This window comes from Delphinapterus leucas, chromosome 12, assembly GCF_059928025.1.
Source record: "Delphinapterus leucas isolate spDelLeu-1000000601 "Yukka" chromosome 12, BTC_Dleu_Yukka2, whole genome shotgun sequence".
NCBI lineage: Eukaryota > Metazoa > Chordata > Mammalia > Artiodactyla > Monodontidae > Delphinapterus > Delphinapterus leucas.
In genome coordinates this window covers 75,792,084-75,813,910 of record NC_143140.1, presented here as the reverse complement: position 1 = coordinate 75,813,910, position 21,827 = coordinate 75,792,084, and the positions used below count along the sequence as shown (strand labels likewise).

Genomic DNA, 21,827 nt, shown 5'->3' with positions numbered 1-21,827 from the left:
CGAACCCCTGTTCTCAGTTAAGGTTGAAAACCCAGCCACAGCCATCTGGTAGGGTACTCGTCAAGCTTCACATCTGTAATCCTCAACCAGGTTACTAGTCCAGTCCCAAGAGCTCCTCTTTCGCTGATGAGACATATAATGAGCCCCAACTCTTCTAACACCATGCTTGCTCAGATACAACACCTAACAAGTTTTACAATGCATGCGCATAATGAAAAACAAGTAGCAACCACCTGGAGGTTCTGAGTAGCTGCTTCCTCCAGCTGATGTTTCTGGATGGTTTTTTCATAGATGATAGAGACTTGCTATCAGAGTCCTTCAAATATTGAGGGGAGCGCCCTCTCTAGGAGCCTCCTGGAGCCAAATAAACAATGCATTTCCACCTTCCCTGCTCCATGATTGGCTCTTTCATATTTTGTGAGTGTAAGAAGAAACAGAAGCTTATTAGAGGCCCTTTTAAAACTGGCCTTAACACATATATATAAAAGCAATCCCAGGTTTCAGGACTAGGAGAGAGAAAAGTCCAGAGTAGAACCTTCTTGTCCACAAGGAGTGATGAATGGAGTCAAGAAAAGAACTTGAGTTCCCATGTTGCGAGACTAAAAATGGAAATTCAGTTTCCTCTCAGAAATGGGCCTTGCATCGTGTCACTGGGGACAATGGAAATAGAAGCCAGAAGTCATAGTTTATTTTGAGAATGTTGTAAAACATTTGTCTCCCATTAGCTGATTGTGTTACGCAGCACTGGGGACGTCCTGGAACTACACTTGTGCCCTGACCTCTCCCTCCGCCGTCGTATACCATCAGCCCTCAGGGAACACAGTCCTTCCTGGCTGTTGCCATATATATATGTTCTTATTCCAATCTGATGCTCTCTCATCCCCAAAATAATCAGCATGAACAGAATGAAGCAGATGGCACAAGCCTTCTTTGGCATACTGGCAGATCTGTATCACTCACTCAGTATTTTTAGAATCAAGGGGATTGAAAATTATGTCCTGAGATGTTTTGGGGGAAGACTTACTATCTTTCCAGGGTGACAGGTGTTGAACTATTACCATATTTAAGACTCAAATGCAATCTGCATGTCAAGTTACAGAACGGACTATCATCAGGACCATCCCTTTGTTAGTTCTCCGTTAGGACTGTTGGAGGTTTGCCAAATAATAGAAAGTTAATCACAAGTCTGTTTTAAGGGCGTGGTGGCCAGAAAGCTCATCAGGTTTCAACCAAAGATTGGAATCAGCAGCAGCCAGCCAGTACTGTGGTCAAGTACATGGTGATGGGAGATGCTGTAGTATCCACACAGTTTATTTTTTAAAAATAGCTGGGCTTTGATCCTCAGCCACAGTGAATTTATAATCTGTTGGGAAGACTGTGTTTATAATAGTTTGTGACTGTATCATGAAAACAGTGCAAATATTTATATTTGAAGATTCATATTAACAAAATACAGAGTTATGGTGAATGAAATGTTATAACTAGTTGTGAATTTGAGTTCATCATTAAAGAAAGCCTTCCTGAAGAAACTGAGGAATGTTTACTATTATAAATTAATTCAGTTCAACATTTGAGGACCAATTTTGCACTTAGGGTTGGACTAGGTGTATTTTAACACAGAGACCAAAACTCAGAAAGGTAACAGTCTTGGCAAAGACATTAATGCAATAAGTTTAATAAGTACAAAAATGCTTAAGTGACTTAATGTTTTGTTGTTGTTCTTTGCAAGTTTAATGGGGAAAGAGTTGGAGGAAATGTCTCACATTTAAATACAGTATGGCCACGTCTAAAACGCCTTGATTATATACCCACCGTCTTTGAAGGCCCGAGAGGGAAAGGTAATGAGGTCTACAGCTTGTTGGACTTCTGAATCTAGGGAAGTGGCTGGAAAGTGCATCTGGGAAAACTTTATTCAGTGCTAAAGGCAGGTACTTTTTTCTTGAATAAATCTTATTTTTCCTTTGTATGCTTGGTGCGTTGGTGAGCAATCAAAGTTGGTATCTGTTGAGAAACAAAGAGCTCGGGCCAGTTTTTACTTGCAACCTCGTATGTCCTGTGTGTGTTGAGCATGTGTATTATCCAGGCTACTGGGTCCTCCCACTATGAGAAACGGTTGGTGAAGCATACATAGGAGAGAACGTGTGTCTCTTTTCTGTTATATCCATAGCTCAGTGGTTAGAACCACGTGCCAGTTTGCAGCTGATGGTTTCTGCTTTTAATCCCAGTGTTTATAAATGCTACCGTGTATTTGTGTGGTGTTTTTAGATTACAGGGTACTTTCAGAACCATCTTGTTTCAGTTGGTTGTTTCTACCAGCTCATTTACATGCATCAGATAGATAACACAAACTGAAACTCAGGACAGCTAACAAAGGGGTGAGCTGGAATTTGAAGTAGGGAATCTTTCTACCGTATTCGTAAAACAAATGACTGGATCTACATAAATACCTTTGGTGCTTCAGGGAAACGCCTGAGGGCAAATGAGCGGCATAGCTGTGCCTGAAGGAAAGGGTAGCCTCGCCTTCGTCTCTTTCCACAGTGAAACTGAGAGTGCCCTGTGTCTTCCAGCACAGCAGCCACTAGCCTCCTGTGGCTACTTAAAGTTAAATAAGAAAAATTTCAGTTTCTCGGTGTCACATTTTGATAGCCATCCATTTCCGTCACAGAAAGTTCTGTTGGACACTGGTCATCTCTCATAAAGCAGCAGCTGGGGAGAATGAGTTTAAAGCATACATGCAGGGGATCGGTGTAGGTGAGAAGCCAGACCAGCTCCTTCTGAGTGACTAGCACTATTCTGAGTTCAGCTATAAAGAGAACAAGAAAAAAATGAATTTCAAATTTCATATTGTGTGTACATTTTAATCTCTTAAAATAGACCTGGAAAAAACACAGCAATTTCCAGTGAATGAGTATATTTAATGATGATGATAAATTTCTATGCCTTTATAGCTGGGCCAGTATTATAGCCAGACTTAGGCTGGATGAGAAGTGGGACACACCATGAGTCCTGGCAGCAAAAACTCGGCCACACAGGGTAGAATTCCTGGAAGGAATGACTTTGTGGCCAGGGTGGTAGAGATGCCTCGAGGCCGGGCAGCGAGGTGAGCTGGCAGACGCTGCAGGAGCAAGGAGCTGGGGGAGAGGGGTTTGGACAGAGCTGGGACAGGGGCTCAGTTTAAGTCACACTTGGTCACAGAGGAATAAGCTCTGTGTGTCGCCATCAGAAGGGAGGTTTGGTGCCAAGATGCTAGCTGAGAACGCCGGTGTCCCCGGCTTTGGATCAGTGCTTGAAGCTTCAGGTCAAAGTGCACATGTCAGCTCTGAAGGTTCCAAGCAGGTGGGGCAGGATGGTGAGGGGTGTCTGCCTGGTGCTGGCTCCTTGTGAACTCTGACCAGCCACTAAAAACACCCGAGCTAGCTGATGAGGAACACAAGAAGTTTCCTGCACTTTTTGCCTCTTAAAAAAGGAATGTGTTTGTCTATGTTGCATGTGCTAGGTGCTGATATGTTTAAAGATGCTTGAACTATTATGATAGTAAAATTCCATCTAGCTAGACTCTAACTTTCTGATCTGAAAGTAACTACAAAGGTAAGTAAAAATTAACTTTTAACAGTAAAGAGCAGCTCTAAAAGAATTGGCAATAAATGAATGACTGCAGGGAACAGACGCCTTGAAGACCTGCTGTGATTGGTCAGGTTGCCATGAGTGCCCTGCTCACTTGACAAAGTTCAGAAAAAGCTGGCCTGGGTACAAAAGCTACTCCAGTGTGTTTAATGTAAGCATACAGTACGCTTTTTTTTTTTTTTTTTTAAATATTGGCACTTGAAAGGTTAATGTCCATTGCCTGAGGATTAACTCTGTCTAGAATAGCACAGGATTCTAGGTAGCCAGGCTTTTACTGTGTTGTTCATGATGCTGCTTTGGACTCTTAAGGCTTCCAAATGATGGTCTGTTGGTAGAAGAAGAGCCTGGATTTGGGTGATCTGCCTGGGTTGGAAGGGTGCTAATAACTGGGATTTGAGGCAGGTTGAGGCGGCAAGCCCACCTCCTAGGAGTGGCCTTCCAACAGGTAGCTGGTCCCCCAGGCTGGGGCTGGGGAATGAGGAAATGTCCTCATAAACGAAAGGGGAAAAGAAGAATAGAACAGTTTCCTGGAGGATGGTACCTGCACATCTAAATGTGCTCTGAGCTCTGCCCGAGCTGTCCCTTTGTCTCTGTGGGAATCTCTTGTCTCCCCTCTGAAGGCACCACATCAGTGAACTAAACTAGCTTTATTCCCACTTTGTTTACATCGTAGACTTGAGTCCTGCATGGTAACCTCACAAACAAGTTAACTTATATGTATACAGATTATTTCGGCTCATCCCCTGGAAGTTTAAACAGGTGTGATAAACAACTTATGTTCTGCCAACAGTGAGTGAAGAGGACTGGCCCATGGTTTGAATAAGCAGGGATGATTTTTTTTTTTTTCTGTACCAGTAAAACACTTGAACACACTGGGGAGGTTTTTTAGTTTTTTTCTTTGAATTGGCAGACTGAACTTCACAATGACCCGAAATCATGGTTTGAAGTCGATAATACCGACTCCATGGAAATAGCTGTCTCTATCCCAAGGGAAAGTGTGCTTTATCTACCGTCAAAACACTGTGCCCTTGACTCCTGCCACCCAGGAGAAGCACAGACAGGTGGATTTATATGCAGAAGGACCTCTTAAAGCATACAGGAGGATGGGGAGTTGTGCTGCATTCAAGCCATTTAAAGGAACACGTTGATTCTGGGGAGTTGATGCTGAACTGGTGGGGGAGGAGAAGCATTGTTTTCAGATGAAATGCAAGGAAACTGTTCCCCTTCTCTCCACAGACAGTTTGGTGGTCCAGGACGTGCCCCAGCTCTAGTGATGCCGATTGCCTTTCTGCTCTGGAACCTCATCCATGCCTCAGACTTGCTCCTCTCAACCTGAGACTGCGTGGAAACTGGGATGTGGGAAGCAGGAAGCAGAGATAGTGGTAACTGAGAGGCCCATGTCTGGGTAGAACCAGGTCCGGGACCACAACGCTGCCTCCCCCCTGGCCTGGCGGTCAGCTGCTGTGGCTCTGCTGATGTGCTCAGCACCGTCCTTCTATTTGTACTTAAATGGCACAGCATTTGGTCAGCGCATCTGAAAAGGAAGGTGTGAGAGACAAAGCCCATGGCCACCTACCCCTGCCAATTATGTGGCAAGACGTTCCTCACCCTGGAGAAGTTCACTATCCACAATTATTCCCACTCCAGGGAGCGACCTTACAAGTGCTTGCAGCCAGACTGTGGCAAAGCCTTCATTTCCAGATATAAATTAATGAGGTGAGAGGCTTTAGAAAAGGTATGTACTTTTACACATACCTTTAAAAGGCTTTGCTAGCCCTCAGACCAAACACTGCAGGGGAAAAGGGATGCAGAATGTGGATGCATTTTAGCCTTTATGGCTGTACCTCCAGTGATTACTATAGTTTTTGTATGACAGTTGTGCTTTGCAGTGTCCAATTCACTTTTTCAACAAATATTTCTTGTGTTCCTACAATAAGCCAGGCCTAAGAACAGAAAGATGAGAAGACACATGGCTGGGGAGATAGTCATGCAAACACCATTAAAATGTAATCTAAGGGCTTTGACAGAGCTATGCAGGTGGCGGAAGTTGTTCTCCACTGCTTGATAGATGATGAGACCTGGGGAGGCTCCTCAGAAAGGTACAGTCTTTAGCTGTGATCTAAAGAATGAATGGGAGGCAGTGAGGAAGGAGGTTCTGGGAAAGCCCTAAGCCTTGTCCTTGTAGCACATGTGCACAGAGGGTAGCGGCGGATGAGAATGGGGGTGAGGCTCAAAGTGTAGGGGAGAAGGAAGCAGCTCAAAACAGGCCTTGTCTGCTGTCCTAAAGGGTTTGTTTTCTTCTGGTAAGTCTAAGAACTGAAAAACATGATTTGGTCAGGATGTTAGAAAGATGGCTCTGGTAGTAATCTGGAGAAGAGGGAAGAGGCCTGCAGACTGACCTGCAGTCTGTTGTTAACAGTCCGGGTATGAAATACGGAGAGCCTGTCTGGGTTCTGAGTGAGCATGGAGGGGGGAGGGCTCCTCTCCGAGAGCGTTGGCTTTTGGAGCAGTTTCTCAACTTGGCTCTAAAAGCCACCCTAACAAGTGGAATTCTGTTGGGTATACAGATGTTAAGTATGTGCATTTAATCAGATTTTCAAAGGTATCCATGATATGACAGAGGGTAAAAACTACTCTTTTAGGAGATAGGTCCTTTTTTAGATATAGTACATTTAGTCTGAATTATCAGTATTTCTTGAGTGCCTATTAGGTACTCACTTCCCTGAGGGAAATGAATATATGAGATGTAGTTTTCTGCCTGTAAAGGATTTTTATATTATATTTGCGTATAATATATACTCAAAATCAGTAAGTCACACAGTAGGCTGATAGACAATGAATGCTGTGTGTGTTATGTATTGAATATATGGTACCTTCAGAGCTATACACACAGAACTGCCACTCATCTGTGCCTCTTTTGATACCTGGTTAAGGGAAATGCATCTTTTGCCTCTAATTTTCATGAAATGAACTTTCACTTTCAGACTAACATATAAATGCATAGGTAAGAGTCAGAATTTAGCAGGAGAGAGTTTCCATCTGTGGTATGAACACGAACCACATTATAATTAGATCTGGGAATGCCCCTGGAGGAAGGCACTTGAAAGAATTGAGAGAGATATAAATTATGGCTCTTAAGAATAACACTGTTACAGATGATGTAATATAATAAGCTGATTTGTTAAAATAAGCCTATACACGCCTAAAATTCAAATGTGTTCTATACGTCGGCTGATCTCTAGTTGTCATAATTGTGTTGAGTGCCTACTGTATGCACCAGTTTTGTTGCAAAGGCTTCCTGTTTTGCAACCCGCTTCTTATGTGTACACAGTAATTATCCTTACCCGAACACCAAAAGCAGTGTTAGCTGCAGTTAAGCCACAGTGAGGATATTATAACCATGGATAAAGACCAAAGCACATATAGGAGATAAATATTTGGAAAAGACAGTGGCGCTAACAGATTACTGGAATGACAGGAATTAGGTGGGATTACTGTGGTAAACCGCACTGAAGAAGATGTCTTAAGCAATATTTAGGAGGTAGGTGGTGGTGGTGCTGAGCAAGGGAAACGACTTGTTCAGCTAAGGGTGTGAAGAGAAGCAGAAAAGGGAAGCAGTGTACTTCATGCAAGGACGGCCTTCCCTGCCGCAGTCCCCGACATTTCTTGCCTCTCTGGCCTGAAGCAGCGATCCAATAAAGGGATAGAAGAGTGGCGAGAGGACAGGATGCTTTAGGTTTTGCTTTTTTTTTTTTTTTTTTTTTAAGAAAAGGGTAGCATTCCATCCTGTGTCCCTCAGTTGTAACGTAAGATCCATTTTATAAGCAGAGGTTGAAGAAGAAACTGACTTGCTTAACTAGAAAAGAGAACATGGGACTTCTTAATACAGCGAAGGATGAAAGCAGTTAGATGGAGATAGCAAAGGGCAGGAACAGTGACTTAAATGGCAAGGCAAGGCAGACGCAGTCCCAGTGTAAGCAGTTAACCCCGGAGGAATTCTAAGATCATTGATGTGGTCCAGGTGACGCCCAAAGACGGTGGTACTTGGTGACTGTAGGACAGACCGAAACTGGTGGTTTCTTGGGTTGTGAGGTAAGAGGAGAAGTTAGGGAGGGAAACAAAATGTGGAAGTAATTTCAGCCATAAGATGATCATGTTCTAGATTGGAACTGGTGCATGAGCAGGTGAAGGGGGAAATTAAAAGAAGAATTGGATGCCAGGCAGAGGAAAGAGTCAAAAAAGAGGGGTGGTAGCTGGTAGAATGTGAAAAGTGTCATTGCTCAGGTAAGAGTTGTGTCCCCCCCGAGCCTTTCTCATAGGTAGCACAGCAGTAGGACAGGAAAGTGTGGGTAGGAAATACCAGGTCCAGAGTTGTTAACTGGACACTGATCTAACACAGGGGTGATAAATGAAATTTAATCAGATAAAAATCCTTCACAAAGGAAAAAGGGGAGAGGGACAAGATCCAGAACAGAGCTTTAGGGTTCCTAAACATTAGTGCTGGACCAAATAGAAAGAAAACTGTTTAAATGTCAAGTTTGTTATTTGCCCTCTAGCAGCCTCGAAAAATCCTTTCGACAACCTAGGGATGTATTTAAATATGCATGTGAAACTTGGAGAGACCAGCATCACTTCAGATCCCCCAAATACCTGTTGCATTGTCCCCGTTCCTCAACACTGTTTGTACCTGTCTCGTAGAACCTGCCGCAGTCAGTGTATGTTTCCCTCTACTGTCTTAGTCCTTCTAGAAAAAGTCCTTTTGAACTCTGCCGAAGGAATTACCAGTGACCTTTAGGAAGTGAGCTGAAGGTGTCTAAGAGGGATCCTGAAGAAATGGAGACGGGCTGCACGCATGTGACATGATAGCCAATAGGAAAGTATTAAACGGCAGAAACTAAGACTTCAGCGTAAAGGTCTCATGGGAGGCAGGAGGCTGACGCTCCGAGGACAGGTGGTGGGGTTGGCATTCTGGGTCCAGTTAGACACGTTCTCTGAGGTTAAAGATGATAGACTTTTTAGCTTTATGTCTAAGGCCTGAACTTTTTGTCTCAATAAAGACCAAGCAGAAATTGTATTGGAAACAATAAAAATAACAACACTGGGGGGCAGGGGTATGGGGTTATGTGTAGAAGGCAAATTGGATCACTTCTGGAAATTCAGAAATTTTAAGAGTATAGAATAGTCATTTAAACCCCTTCCTGAAAAATATGTCTTCATGATCATGTATCTTAAAATACGTGTATACTTGTATTTGTCTAGAAATCTCTTTGTGTACATTAGGAAAATGTTCTCAAAGCGTATTCTTCACACGTGTGAAAACGGCATCACGTAGTACCTGTTTTTTTACTATAACGTTTATGTGTAGAATCTGGAAAATACAGAAAAGTATTTTAAAACTAAAACACATATGCCACCACCTAGAGAAAACTACTATCAACATTTTAATACTGTTTGTTTCTCTACGTTTCTCCAGCTCTTAAACCACTGGGTCTATTGTGAACTTCTTCCTTCTGCTCCTAGGCACATGGCTACCCACTCGCCCCAGAAATCCCACCAGTGCGCTCATTGTGAGAAGACTTTCAACCGCAAAGACCACCTGAAAAACCACCTCCAGACGCACGACCCCAACAAAATGGCCTTTGGGTGCGAGGAGTGCGGGAAGAAGTACAACACCATGCTGGGCTACAAGAGGCACCTGGCCCTGCACGCGGCCAGCAGTGGCGACCTCACCTGCGGGGTCTGTGCCCTGGAGCTAGGGAGCACGGAGGTGCTGCTGGACCACCTCAAGGCCCACGCCGAAGAGAAGCCCCCGAGTGGAGCCAAGGAGAAGAAGCACCAGTGCGACCACTGCGAAAGATGCTTCTACACCCGGAAAGACGTGCGGCGCCACCTGGTGGTCCACACAGGCTGCAAGGACTTCCTGTGTCAGTTCTGTGCCCAGAGGTTTGGGCGCAAAGACCACCTCACGCGACACACCAAGAAGACACACTCACAGGAGCTGATGAAAGAGAGTCTGCAGTCCGGAGACCTTCTGAACACCTTCCACTCCCTCTCTCCGCAGTTCCAGCTGAAGGCCGCCCCACTGCCTCCTTTCCCTTTAGGGGCTCCTGCACAGAACGGGCTTGCAAGCGGCCTGCCAGCTGAGGTACACAGCCACACCCACGGCCCCTCGGAGCAAACCTCCCAGCCTGTGCCAGCGCTGCCAGAGCTCCTGGCCCCGCTCCACCCCGTAGCATCCCCCAGCTCTCCTCCCCCACCCCTCCAGAATCACAAGTACAACACCAGTTCTACCTCATACTCCCCACTTGCAAGCCTGCCCCTCAAAGCGGATACTAAAGGATTTTGCAATACCAATTTGCTTGAGGACTTGCCTCTGCAAGAGCCTCAGTCACCTCACAAGCTCAACCCAGGTTTTGATCTGGCTAAGGGAGGTGCTGGTAAAGTAAACCTGCCCAAGGAGCTACCTGCAGACGCTGTGAACCTAACAATACCTGCCTCTTTGGACCTTTCCCCTCTGTTGGGCTTCTGGCAGCTGCCCCCTCCTGCTACCCAAAATGCCTTTGGGAATAGCAGTCTCACCCTGGGGCCTGGGGAATCTCTGCCCCACAGGTTAAGCTGTCTGGGGCAGCAGCAACAAGACCCCTCACTCGCCATGAGCACTATGAGCCTGGGCCAGCTCCCCCTGCCCCCCATCCCCCATGTTTTCCCAGCTGGCACTGGTTCAGCTATCCTGCCTCATTTCCACCATGCATTCAGATGACTGGTTTTTAAAGCGTACCGTTCTTATTCTGGAAGATGTTTTAAGAAACATTTTAAACATCAGTTATGATACAAGGAAAGAGTCAGAAAGCAGGACTGGAATATGGCTTATTCAGTGATGACTGGCTTGAGAGAAGAGAGTTCTCGAACTGCATGTATTGTGCCAATCTGTCCTGAGTATTCATGCTTTGTACCAAATTTAATAAGCAAGTATTCTTTAATGGAACTGCAACCATTGTCATAACCGACATCCATACGAGGGCTGCTATATATAGGTGTTTGTCAAATTGAACTTAATCGTAAGCCATGATCATAATAATGTTAACTAAATAACTTTATGTGGCACTGCCTAGTAAGGGAACTATGGAAAGGTTTGGATTTCTCCAAAATGGGAGAATTTTTAAAATAAGAAAATAACCTTTATATTGCATATTATGACTAGGCTGTGTATTTCTTTTCAGGGATTTTTCTACCTTCAGGGTTGGATGTAGTTTAGTTACTATTGCCATAGCCAACCTATAGTTTTACAGAAACAATTTCTTGTGGAATAATAGATGTCTCCATTTTAAAAAAGCATTTTAAATGTAGTTTGAATATTTTCCACAGGATGCTACAATGTGAGTTATCACTTCATTTATCTTAAAGACTAAACTGATTGTCAGTTGCATCTGACAGAAAAAAAAAAAAAAATCACTGTGTAACCAGGTTAAGCGGTAAAATAATCCAGGCGTCAGTCAAAAAAGGCATTTTACTGACTTTAATATTGATTATATTTTTAACAGGAATTTAAGAATATTACTGGAATTAAAAAAAAAATATATATATATATATTAAACAAGAATTTCCTTTGCTCTGTCTGGCTTAAAATACTACTCTGCTTAAGTATTTTTAATCACCAATAAGTAAATGCATTTTAAAATTCATCATTTAAGTCAATATTAGTTTTATTCAAAAAAGATAACGTTTTACAATGTAACTATAATCTATCTCTTGAATTTGGTATCTAATGAGTTTTTAAAATATAAAACCTAACCTTTTTTTAAAGCTCCTTTGTCTTTTGTGTTTAGAGGCTTTCTATATGAAGATATATCTTACGTATAATAAACTCTACAAATTCTGCACGTGGCTCGATTAATTTTTATATACAACCACACCACGGAACTATCCACACTGAGATAGAAAACAGTTCCAGTTCCTTGGCCGGCTCCCTCATGCCCCCTCCTGGCCATTACATCCCCTACAGAAACTACTATTCTGACCTCTAGTCAGCATCTATTAGAAACTAACCACCCCCCCTTTTTTTTTTTTGAGTAAAATAATTATGATTTAAGGTAGGCGCTTATATGCTTCATTAAATTCACAGTGCTAAGAACTTATTTCTAAAAATTACTGTATAACATTCTGAATCCTTCCAGAATGCTATGTAATTTATTTCTGATATATAAGGTCAGAATACTAGCTACTAAAGTTTTGTCTAGGCTAGGCTACCATGATCCCGTTTTACAATCGTGTTTACTATTAATTTCTAGTACAAATTAGAAATTATTTCATATTGGGATTTCTTCAGAAAATATTCCCCCATAATACTGTTTATTTTTGCTTGTTTTACCTCGAAATAGGGTGGGGGTGGGTAGAGAAAGGGAAACCTTGAATTCATTTGCCCATTAAAGAAGCATATTAGCCAAATGTGAGAAACTGTGGTTCACAGTCCTTAAAGGTGATACTGATGACCATAAAGGGTGGGAGGCATTGTAGATAAGCTACCTGGGGCCGGGCTGTTGCATGTGTGGAACTGACATGGTGGGTCCTTAAACTACGGTTTCACTTGCAGGGAAGAAATGAGACAGAGGGACATAGGTTACCTCGTCAGTAGGAATCTACTGCTCTGGGATGTCTCAGTTCCCAAATGCACTTACCTCTCCAAGGGAAGGCAATCTCTCAGAGCAAGCGGAGAGTGGTAGAGTGGCAGCTCCCCTCAGCTCAAGCTTCCCAAATTCCATTTACAGAAGGTTCCATAAATACTTTTATGTGGCTTACGAGTCTTCAGTCAATTCCAGAACACATACCTGATTTACCTGAGCATAAAACATAGCATTTAGTTCCCAAAATACAGATCGTAAGACTTTCAGATGTCATGTTTGCTGTACCACAGGTGGGAGTAGGTCGGTATTCTCCTAATTAGAAAAAAATGGCTTACTCCTAAATAAAATTCCCTGAGTTTAATAAAAGATAAAAAAATTCTTAGATTAAAAAGCAAGAGTTAAGTATAAATGACTCTACAAAAAGAGTTTACTAACACTTAAGATGACCAAGGGAAAAAAATAGTTGAGACACCACCTCCCAACAGAGCTACATAAACCAATGGTGAAATGAACAGTTGACTTCCAAGTTGGCCATGATAAATAAATGGCCTGAGGCCACTTAGAGCATCCTCTCCACAGGGTGGGAAGGTTACTGTTCCTTCCACTGTAGTGTTCCCCCACAAGCAACTGTGTACACTGGTGTGAGACAATTATACATGGTATACAGATGGACATTTAAAATAGGAATGGTTACTAATTATAGTTTAATGTTCATTAGAAGCAAATAACAAAGCTGACATTTCACAGCTATTATATAGAATAAAGCTAGGTAAAAAATGATTTTCCTAGAAAGCAATAGTGTTAGTACACCAAAGACTGTTTCACTAAAAGTTTCTAATATCAAAGCAACATTTTCTTTAAAAGCTTATTAAATGTCCACTTAAAAAAAAAAGCTTCAAATGAATCTTTAAATCAAGCATTATCATACAGGTTGACGTGTTGTTTAACGACTTGGGGGGAAAATTTTGAAGGGAGTAGATAAGAAAATTTGAAGCTAGTTTTTACTTGTTCTACATGATGTCTCAAGAGAAATCACGGGCATGTAAATAGATGCCTCCCCATCCTTCCCCTTAGGTGGCTTTCCTGGGTACACAGCCATCCAGGCTGAGGACTCTTAGGGAGCCAGTCTGAAAGCAGAAAGAAAAGGTATTTACTTTAGAACTTCGTTGTTTCCACATTGAGAATGTTAAGTAATATAGGCCTCTTAAAATTTTAATTGTTTTAACAATTCACATATCAAAAAGTCTCCAACTTCATAGCAGTCCTATTGAGTGTCAATCTCAGGGAACTGTCCTTGTTTGGAAAAAGGGACAGGGCAGTAACCTTCCAGGTCAAAATGAAAAATCATTCCCCTTTCCTGTTAAATCCAAGAAACAAAAACTGAATGTCATTTCAAACTATATGTTTAACAAAAGAGTACATTTCAAGAACATACATTTTAGTAACACAAATCAGGATTTGCCCAAATTCCTCTTTGATTGGCCTGCTATGGATTCATTCTTTTAAAGGCTCAGTAACTGTCTTGCCCATTGGATGATCGGCAACACCTGGATTAGAGGTTAATTTTTTTTTTTCTTACCTGGCCTCTAGGAGTTAATCTTTTTTTAGATTTAGTAAATCCTTGTCTGAGTTTTGCTCCAGAAGCAGGGTCCACTGCTAATCCTTTGCAGACATAAACAGATTTGTTATTATGTAAAAGCAAACATTAGCAACAACAGAAAAAAGGAATGATTACGAAATCCTCACACTGGATTCAAAAATCTCTATTCTTCTTTTGTTTTGTTTAGTTTTGTAGCTATAGACAAGTTCTCAGTCCCCATCCTGGGCCAAATAATAAGGAAAACAGAAACTGTCTCAGGAGCCCTCTCTCCTCTACCCCTAGGCCTTCACTTGCCTATGGATGGGCCCTTTGGACCACCACCTCAGTGGGCCACCATTTATACAAGCTGACCCTTGGGCTTCCCTGGTGGCACAGTGGTTGAGAATCTGCCTGCTAATGCAGGGGACACGGGTTCGAGCCCTGGTCTGGGAGGATCCCACATGCGGTGGAGCAGCTGGGCCCGTGAGCCACAACTATTGAGCCTGCGCGTCTGGAGCCTGTGCTCCACAACAAGAGAGGCCGCGATAGTGAAAGGCTCGCGCACCGCGATGAAGAGTGGCCCCCGCTTGCCACAACTAGAGGAAGCCCTCGCACAGAAACTCAGACCCAACATAGCAAAAATAAATAAATTATACAAGCTGACCCTCAACACCTCTCCCCACTACTGCCCTGGCTTTCAAAATATGTCCTGAGTATTTCATGTCTTCACAATTCTTTGCCTGCTTTCATGCTAGAAAGGGTTTGATAAGCCTTATGGAAGCATGAGATGCCTTCCCTCCCTGGCGTTATTTACACAGTGATGGACTCAATCCCCAAACAGGACTCTTTTCCTTCGTGTCCAGCAGCACTGCTACATACGGAGATGTAGGAGTTTATGGATATAGGCATACCATACCATAGTCTGTTTTAAAGGACCACATGGTATGGGACGGGATTCTCAAGGAAATCATTAAAAAAAAAAAAAAAAGAATTAGTGCTCTCTGTCCTAGAGGCCTCCTTTCTATCTAATCAGTGTTTTACAAAGGGGGAATAACCAAACAACCCAAGGAAATTGTGAATCAATATCAAAGAACACAGGATAGAAAGAACTCAGTGTTCGTATTACCCAAAGATCTCCAAGTTTTATTTTTTCCAAGGAATCAGCAACTGACCCTTCAAAACTCATTACATTTGCTATGCAATTAGGTTAGGTAAGGAGGGGAGGCTAGTGCAGGGAAGATGCTTAACCTGATCAAACCCACTGGCTCCAGAAACCAAAGCAGAACCTACACCAACAAAGCTTTATAGGCAATTCACTAAATATATGAAGCAATGCAGCTCTAGAACCCAGAACTACATTTTCACAGTGATCTTTGTCTCTCTGTATAAAGGCGCTGGAGAAGCTGCTGCCCAGAGGTACCTTCCCTGTAAATCTGTCACTCTTATATCAAAACCCTTGAGAAAATAGCCATGTAGATACTTGCTGCCTAGGCTATAAACTCAGTTCCCATCTGAACATCAGAATCTTCGTGAGAATGAAGGAAGAGTCACACCTTTTTTCTAAAACAATTTCCTAACATATACCTACTAAGTAATATATAATAGTATATAATATGTACTAAATAATGTAATATATAATAATAAATATGTTTATATAATTATCTCCTTAATCTTTATATTTTTTGACCGAGTTTTCCCAAAGTAGATAAAGATTTGCTTGGCTCTACCATTTCCTATTAAAAATTACTTGTGCAAGTTGCTTTTCCTCACCTGTAAACTAGGGATATGAATAATATGTCTACTCCCCTGTGTTACTTTGAGGATTAAATGAGGATTAATGAAGATTAATATATGAAGAGCTTAGAAGAGTGTACAATTAAGCATGGGCTACTGTCCATGAAGAAGGGATATTCAGTACAGCAAAAAAGTAGAAACAACCTACCTATTCAATCAGGAAAACAGATAAACAAGTTACATTGTATTTTTGTGATATGATACCATGTTTTTAAAGAAACTCTTTGCCATAGGGAAATGTTCAAAGTTTGTTAGTGAAAAAAAGTCAGGAAGTGTACACAGACTATGATCCTAGCTTTGATAAAAGGAAAACAAAAAAGGAGTATAAAGAGAAAAAATGAAAAGAGATATCAATGTTAACAGGGTGTGGAATTATGGACATCTTTTACTTTCTTTACACCATTTATACCATTTCTTTATACCATTTTCCAATATCTTCTACAGTAAGCATTAATTTCTTACATGGCAACTAAAAAAAAGTGCTCTTTCTCAAGAGACATTTTTGCAGACTAAAAGTGTCTAGAACCAAGAAGTTTCTAAGTCATCATAATAGTCTAACTTACATAGATGCGCGTGCCTGGGGATGTGACACCAGCCTCGGTGTTAATCACATAGTCTGGACGTCTCGCCAAGCATTTACGGCCCTCCTTGCTCTAGTGTCAGCCTTCCATTCTAACTTTAACCCCAGTTCTTCTCCGTGCTTTGGCCAAATGGGCCATTTGTTTCCAGAGTATGTCCTCTGCATTCTTATTTCCATATCTTTGTTCATTGCTTCTGCAACTTTTCTCCATTGGTCAAAATCTAGCTCATCCTGGGACTTCCCTGGTGGTGAAATGGATAAGACTCCATGCTCCCATAAACGGATAAAGAAGATGTGGCACATATATACAATGGAATATTACTCAGCCATAAAAAGAAACGAAATTGTTATTTGTAGTGAGGTGGATGGACCTAGAGTCTGTCATACAGAGTGAAGTAAGTCAGAAAGAGAAAAATAAATACTGTATGCTAACACATACATATGGAATCTAAAGAAAAAAAATGGTTCTGAAGAACCTAGGGGCAGGACAGGAATAAAGATGCAGACGTAGAGAATGGACTTGAGGACACGGGGAGAGGGAAGCGTAAGCTGGGACGAAGTGAGAGAGTGGCATGGATTTATATATACTACCAAATGTAAAACAGCTGGTGGGAAGCAGCCGCATAGCACAGGGAGATCAGTTCAGTGCTTTGTGACCACCTAGAGGGGTGGGATAGGGAGGGTGGGAGGGAGACGCAAGAGGGAGGAGATATGGGGATATATGTGTATCTATAGCTGATTCACTTTGTTATACAGCAGAAACTAACACACCATTGTAAAGCAATTATACTCCAATAAAGATGTTAAAAAAAATAGTAAGAAAAAAAAAAGACTCCGCGCTCCCAATGCAGGGGGCCTGGGTTCAATCCCTGGTCAGGGAACTAGACATGCATGCCGCACTGAGGAGCCCACGTGCCTCACCTAAGGAGCCAGCGAGCCACAACTAAGGAGCCTGCCTGCTGCAACTAAGGAGCTGGCAAGCCACAACTAAGGAGCCCGCCTGCCGCAACTAAGACCCAGCACAACTAAATAAATTTAAAAAAAAACAAAACAAAGAAACTGAGGCTGAATTAAAAAAAAAAAATGTAGCTCATCCTGAAAGCTCATCCCAAATGCTTCTACCTCTATGAAGCTTCCTCTCTGTGACTGTCACCTCCTCCATAAAGCCTCCTCAGCAAAGTTGATCTCTTGATTCCCTTAGGACTTTTATATCCCACTGTTAAATATTAGATATTAATAATTACTGACTGCCTCTCCCCCTAGACTTTTTAAAGAATCCATGGGTGTAAGAAACAACCATACACAATAACTAGGTGCTGAGTGAATGAATCCTTTTAAACATCCATGGCAGCTGTGTATCAACTTCATGTAACGTCACATGTTCTCTTGGGCAGAGATTTTCCTCTACATACAAAACTTCTTAGAAGACTCTGGGATGGATAAGGATTGTGCCTGACACACATTTCCCCTGACGGTGAATTCAGAACAAAATGTTATTAAATGAGAGATTCTAAATGCTTATTTTACTCAAGAGAGTTGAAGAATGATAGCCAGAGTTTTAGAGGGCTAACTACCAGCTAGATGAAGACAGTAAAGAATTTATGTGGAAGGCGAGGGACACCAAGTAGCTTAACTATCGACTGTCAATGTAGAAATAGCAAGACCAACAACAATTTTTAAAAGGCCCCCATATTACAAATAGATTAATACTGACCAGAACAAAAACAACGGCCAGCAGATGTGAATCTGATTCACACAAGGGCCTGTTTACATTAGCGAGAGGGACTCAGTGCTTTTCTCCAAGCCTTGAAGAGTTTTGAAAATTAACCTCCCCTCAGTACACTTCTGCTTCCTCCCCAGAATGGCTCCGAATGAAATGTGCCTAATTTAAAGGCACACCAACCCTGACAATTTTAATTTTAAATGTAAACAGGTGAGGCCACAGGAAAGAATTAAATTGAAAAAGCATCTTAAGCCTGAAATAAAACAAAAAGCTACCTCTTAAAGCTAATTAACAGGACAATTCTATCATATGCCAGTAATCTAAGTGAGAAATTATAGACTCAAGATACCCACTTTTCTCCAACATATTTCATTCAAAAAGTATTTACTGAGCACTTCATAACTGCCGTGAACAATTCTAACAGCTAGGGATACAGCAGCACAATACAAAATAGACCAGAGAGATCCCTGCCTTCTTGAACCTTACATCCCTTTATCTGGGGGTGGGGGGACAAGGAGGAGATAAACAAACCTGTAATGAAATCAGATGATGATAAATGCCATCTTGAAAAACGACAAAGAGAATTATGGAGGCCTTGATCACTTCTAAGTACAGAGGCTGGGGGTGAGGCACACGGGAAAGAGGACTCTCAGCAGAGAACTGGAGGGAGGGAGGGAGGGAGGGAGGGAGGGAGGGAGGGAGGGAGGGAGGGCTTTGGCTTTCAGCAGAGAGGGCAGCCAGTGCAAAGGCCCTGAGCCGGGAGTGAGCAGGAGCAACACAGGCTGCTGCAGCTGGACTGAGAGACAGTGGACGGCGAGGTCAGGTGGTGGTACAGAACCTAGTGCGGGCCCTGCTGGACTCTGCCTTTTACTTGGCAACATCACAGTAGTTATAACCACGGCTAACTAGTCAAGAACAAATGTAATACCGTTTTGCTTAGATCTGCTGGCCTACTCCTCTGTTTCCTAGTGTATCAAATTGTTGTCTTTGTAGCGTCCCGCTTAATGCCACATACGGGGACACGGGACTGCTAAGCCCTAATTCAGGACCGTTCCACTGGTGCCTTGCTGCTGCTTTAAAGAAATTATTTAGTTCACAGAAGGAAACTCTTCCCCTATTTTCAACACTACGCCTGTCTCCCCCGATTCCCAGTCTCTTTCCAGGTTTACTAAAGTGGGGAATGAAAGTCCTGGACTCCGAGGCTGTACTCAATTTGACTTGGCACACTGTCGGAGTTGTCTAATCCCGATGAATTAAGAAATATTCCCTCTTGGCAAATAAGCTTCAACCTCAAAATCAAAAGGATGTTTTTCACTGGAAGGGAAGCATTATAATATATTCGTTGAAAAAATACGAAAAGAAGCTATAGTAGAAAGAAATTGTCTTTTCTGAAGGACACTAATTGTTACACTTTAGAAAAAAGCTTGTTAGTGGAAGTTTTACCAAAAGAACACATATATAATTTGAATTAATTTTTTTCTAAGTGAAAACTAAAACCTACCCCATTGTTAAGTTTCTGCAGATCAGGAAAAAACTAATGATTGGAGTTTAGATGGCTGTGGGGAAATTTTTAAAATATCAATTCAATTTTTAAGCCCATGATAAGCAACTCATGAGGAATTTAAAAACTAATGATAAAAATTTCCAGTGCTATTATTACTTTGACTGTGAAATTGGCACTTCTTATTCTGGTTCTGATTAATACCTTCAAAATAAGACTTGTGACCAGATGGGCCAATATGATCATGAATTAATTCATATTGCCTTCATAGTACATGCTGATCATAAAGAAGAATGCGCATTATTACTAATGCAGCTCAATGAAGAGAGAAAGCACAGTAGATATCTAATCCAGCTCTGCTGTTTACCAGCTGTGTGCCTCAGTTTCCCTTTCCATAGATTAAAACATTTGGAGGATTATTGCGAACATTAAATGGGTCAAGCATATAGTAAGTACTATAATGGTGGTCATACCTTTTCAGTTACTTGAAGAAATTATTTCATTCTAGGAAGGAAATTCTTCCCTTTTTTCTTTTTTTCCAGCCTTACTGAGATCTAATTGAATATAATGTATAAGTTTAAGGTGTACAATATGATGATTGATACACGTATATATGGCAGAATGATTACCACAATAAGATTAGTTAACACACCCATCACCTCACATAGTTACTTTTGTGTGTATGTGGTGAGAACGTTTAAGATCTACTCTCTTAGCAGTTTTTAAGTATATAATACAGTACTGTTAACTAGAGTCACCATGCTGTACATTAGATCCTCAGAACTTATTCATCTTATTACCGGAAGTTTGTACCCTTTGACCAACATCTCCCCATTTCTCCCACCCTACCCTCCACCCATGGCAACCACCATTCTATTCTCCATTTTTACGAGTTTAACTTTTTAAGGTTCCACACGTAAGTGAGGGCATACAGTATTTGTCCTCCTTCTCTCTTATTTCACTCAGCATAATGCCCTCCAGGTTTATCCATGTTGTCGAAAATGGAGGGATTTCCTTTTTTTTTTTTTTTTTTTTTTTTTTGTGGTACGCAGGCCTCCCACCACTGTGGCCTCTCCCATCACGGAGCACAGGCTCCGGACGCGCAGGCCCAGCGCCCACGGCCCCAGCCGCTCCGCGGTATGTGGGATCCTCCTGGACCGGGGCACGAACCCGCGTCCCCTGCATCGGCAGGCGGACCCCCAACCACTGCGCCACCAGGGAAGCCCTTCCTTTTCTTTTTATTGCTGAATAATATATACCCCATCTTTATCCATTCATCCATCAACGGACACGTCAGTTGTTTCTATATCTTGGCTATTTGAAAAATGCTGTAATGAACATGGGAGTATGGACATCTCTCTGAGACAGTGATTTCATTTTCTTCCCTTATTCTCAACACAAAACCTGGCACAGTGCCATCTCCTAACTTTAATCTCTTTTTAATTTTACCAGACCAGAGAACATTGGTTCTAGACCCCGCTGTTGTAATCAGATCTAACTTTGTACATTTTCAGAGTTGTCTAATCCTGGTAAATTAGGAAATATCCTTTCTTGGCAAATAAGTTTTAACCTCAAACAAACCCACATATCTTTATATCCCAAAGCAACTTTAGATGTCATAGCTTTTGCTGACTGCCAGCAAATCCCAAAGCCAACAGTGGCCCCCTCTGACTCTGTCATTCGATAGTTGAGATGCTCACTCCAACTCACCTGGCCTGGTTGGGACCACACTGGCCTCCAGGGCCCTGTTCTGCAGCAGAGCTCCCACAGCACTGGTTACAGTCGTTCCTCTTTTTGGACTCATCTGAACCCTACCCTACAGAGAGAGAGAGAGACAGAAAGACACAGAGACAGAGACAGAGAAAGAGACAGAAAGACATAGAGACAGAGAGAGAGAGACAGAGAGAGAGGGGGCAGAGGGGAAGAGTTCTGTAACCTCAGGTAGCACACAGGATGTAAAGCTGTCTCCCCTTCACCAGCAGCAGGATGGAGTCATGTCTGGGACCTGCGACACCCAGAGGAGGGGGACACGCACACCCTGTACCTTAGTAGCCTGATTCCTGTCCTCCCTTCTGGGGCTCAAAACCATGTCTGGGGTTTTAGAGCTTTCATTCCATAATCAAGCCCTTGGTGGAGTGGTGATATGTTAATCCTGTAAAATTAGTTGTATGGAGACATAAGAAATCACTTAATGTCAATAAGGATAGTTATGGAACATTTTAGTTTTTCATTACACTTGAAGATGATTTTGTTTTTAAATACATGAACAGAGAAGAAAAACAGACACTGGCAGGCAGCAAGTGTTTTAAACATGGAATTCCAACATCTCCATGCCACTCCCCTCCCTGCTGAGCAGCAGTAGCAGAACAGTCACAGTAATACAGAAGAAGGACCAAAAGGTTCCT

At 42.2% G+C, this 21,827-nt stretch overlaps 2 protein-coding genes across 9 annotated transcripts in view; one reads left to right on the top strand and one right to left on the bottom strand.

Annotated features, from left to right (window-relative positions):
• The window catches only part of PLAGL1 (PLAG1 like zinc finger 1), a 30,585-nt gene extending 19,083 nt beyond the window's left edge, over positions 1-11,502 (top strand). For 3 of the 8 annotated variants that reach the window (XM_089922083.1, XM_089922079.1, XM_089922082.1), the window contains one exon: positions 9,145-11,502. In XM_089922083.1, the coding sequence (XP_089778209.1) occupies positions 9,149-10,384 (1,236 nt within the window). In that variant the 5' untranslated portion in view covers positions 9,145-9,148 and the 3' untranslated portion in view covers positions 10,385-11,502. Of the gene's footprint in view, positions 1-4,892; positions 5,007-5,188; positions 5,341-9,097 lie in introns of those variants that run through there. The other 5 variants (XM_089922078.1, XM_089922077.1, XM_089922076.1 and 2 more) reach the window with 5 other exon arrangements.
• Positions 9,574-21,827, bottom strand: part of ZC2HC1B (zinc finger C2HC-type containing 1B) — a 28,542-nt gene continuing 16,288 nt past the window's right edge. Inside the window, exons 6-8 of the mRNA XM_089921678.1 lie at positions 21,133-21,238; positions 13,825-13,907; positions 9,574-12,458 (exon numbers count right to left, since the gene is read on the bottom strand). Of these exons, the coding sequence (XP_089777804.1) occupies positions 12,417-12,458; positions 13,825-13,907; positions 21,133-21,238 (231 nt within the window). The 3' untranslated portion in view covers positions 9,574-12,416. The remainder of the gene's footprint in view (positions 12,459-13,824; positions 13,908-21,132; positions 21,239-21,827) is intronic.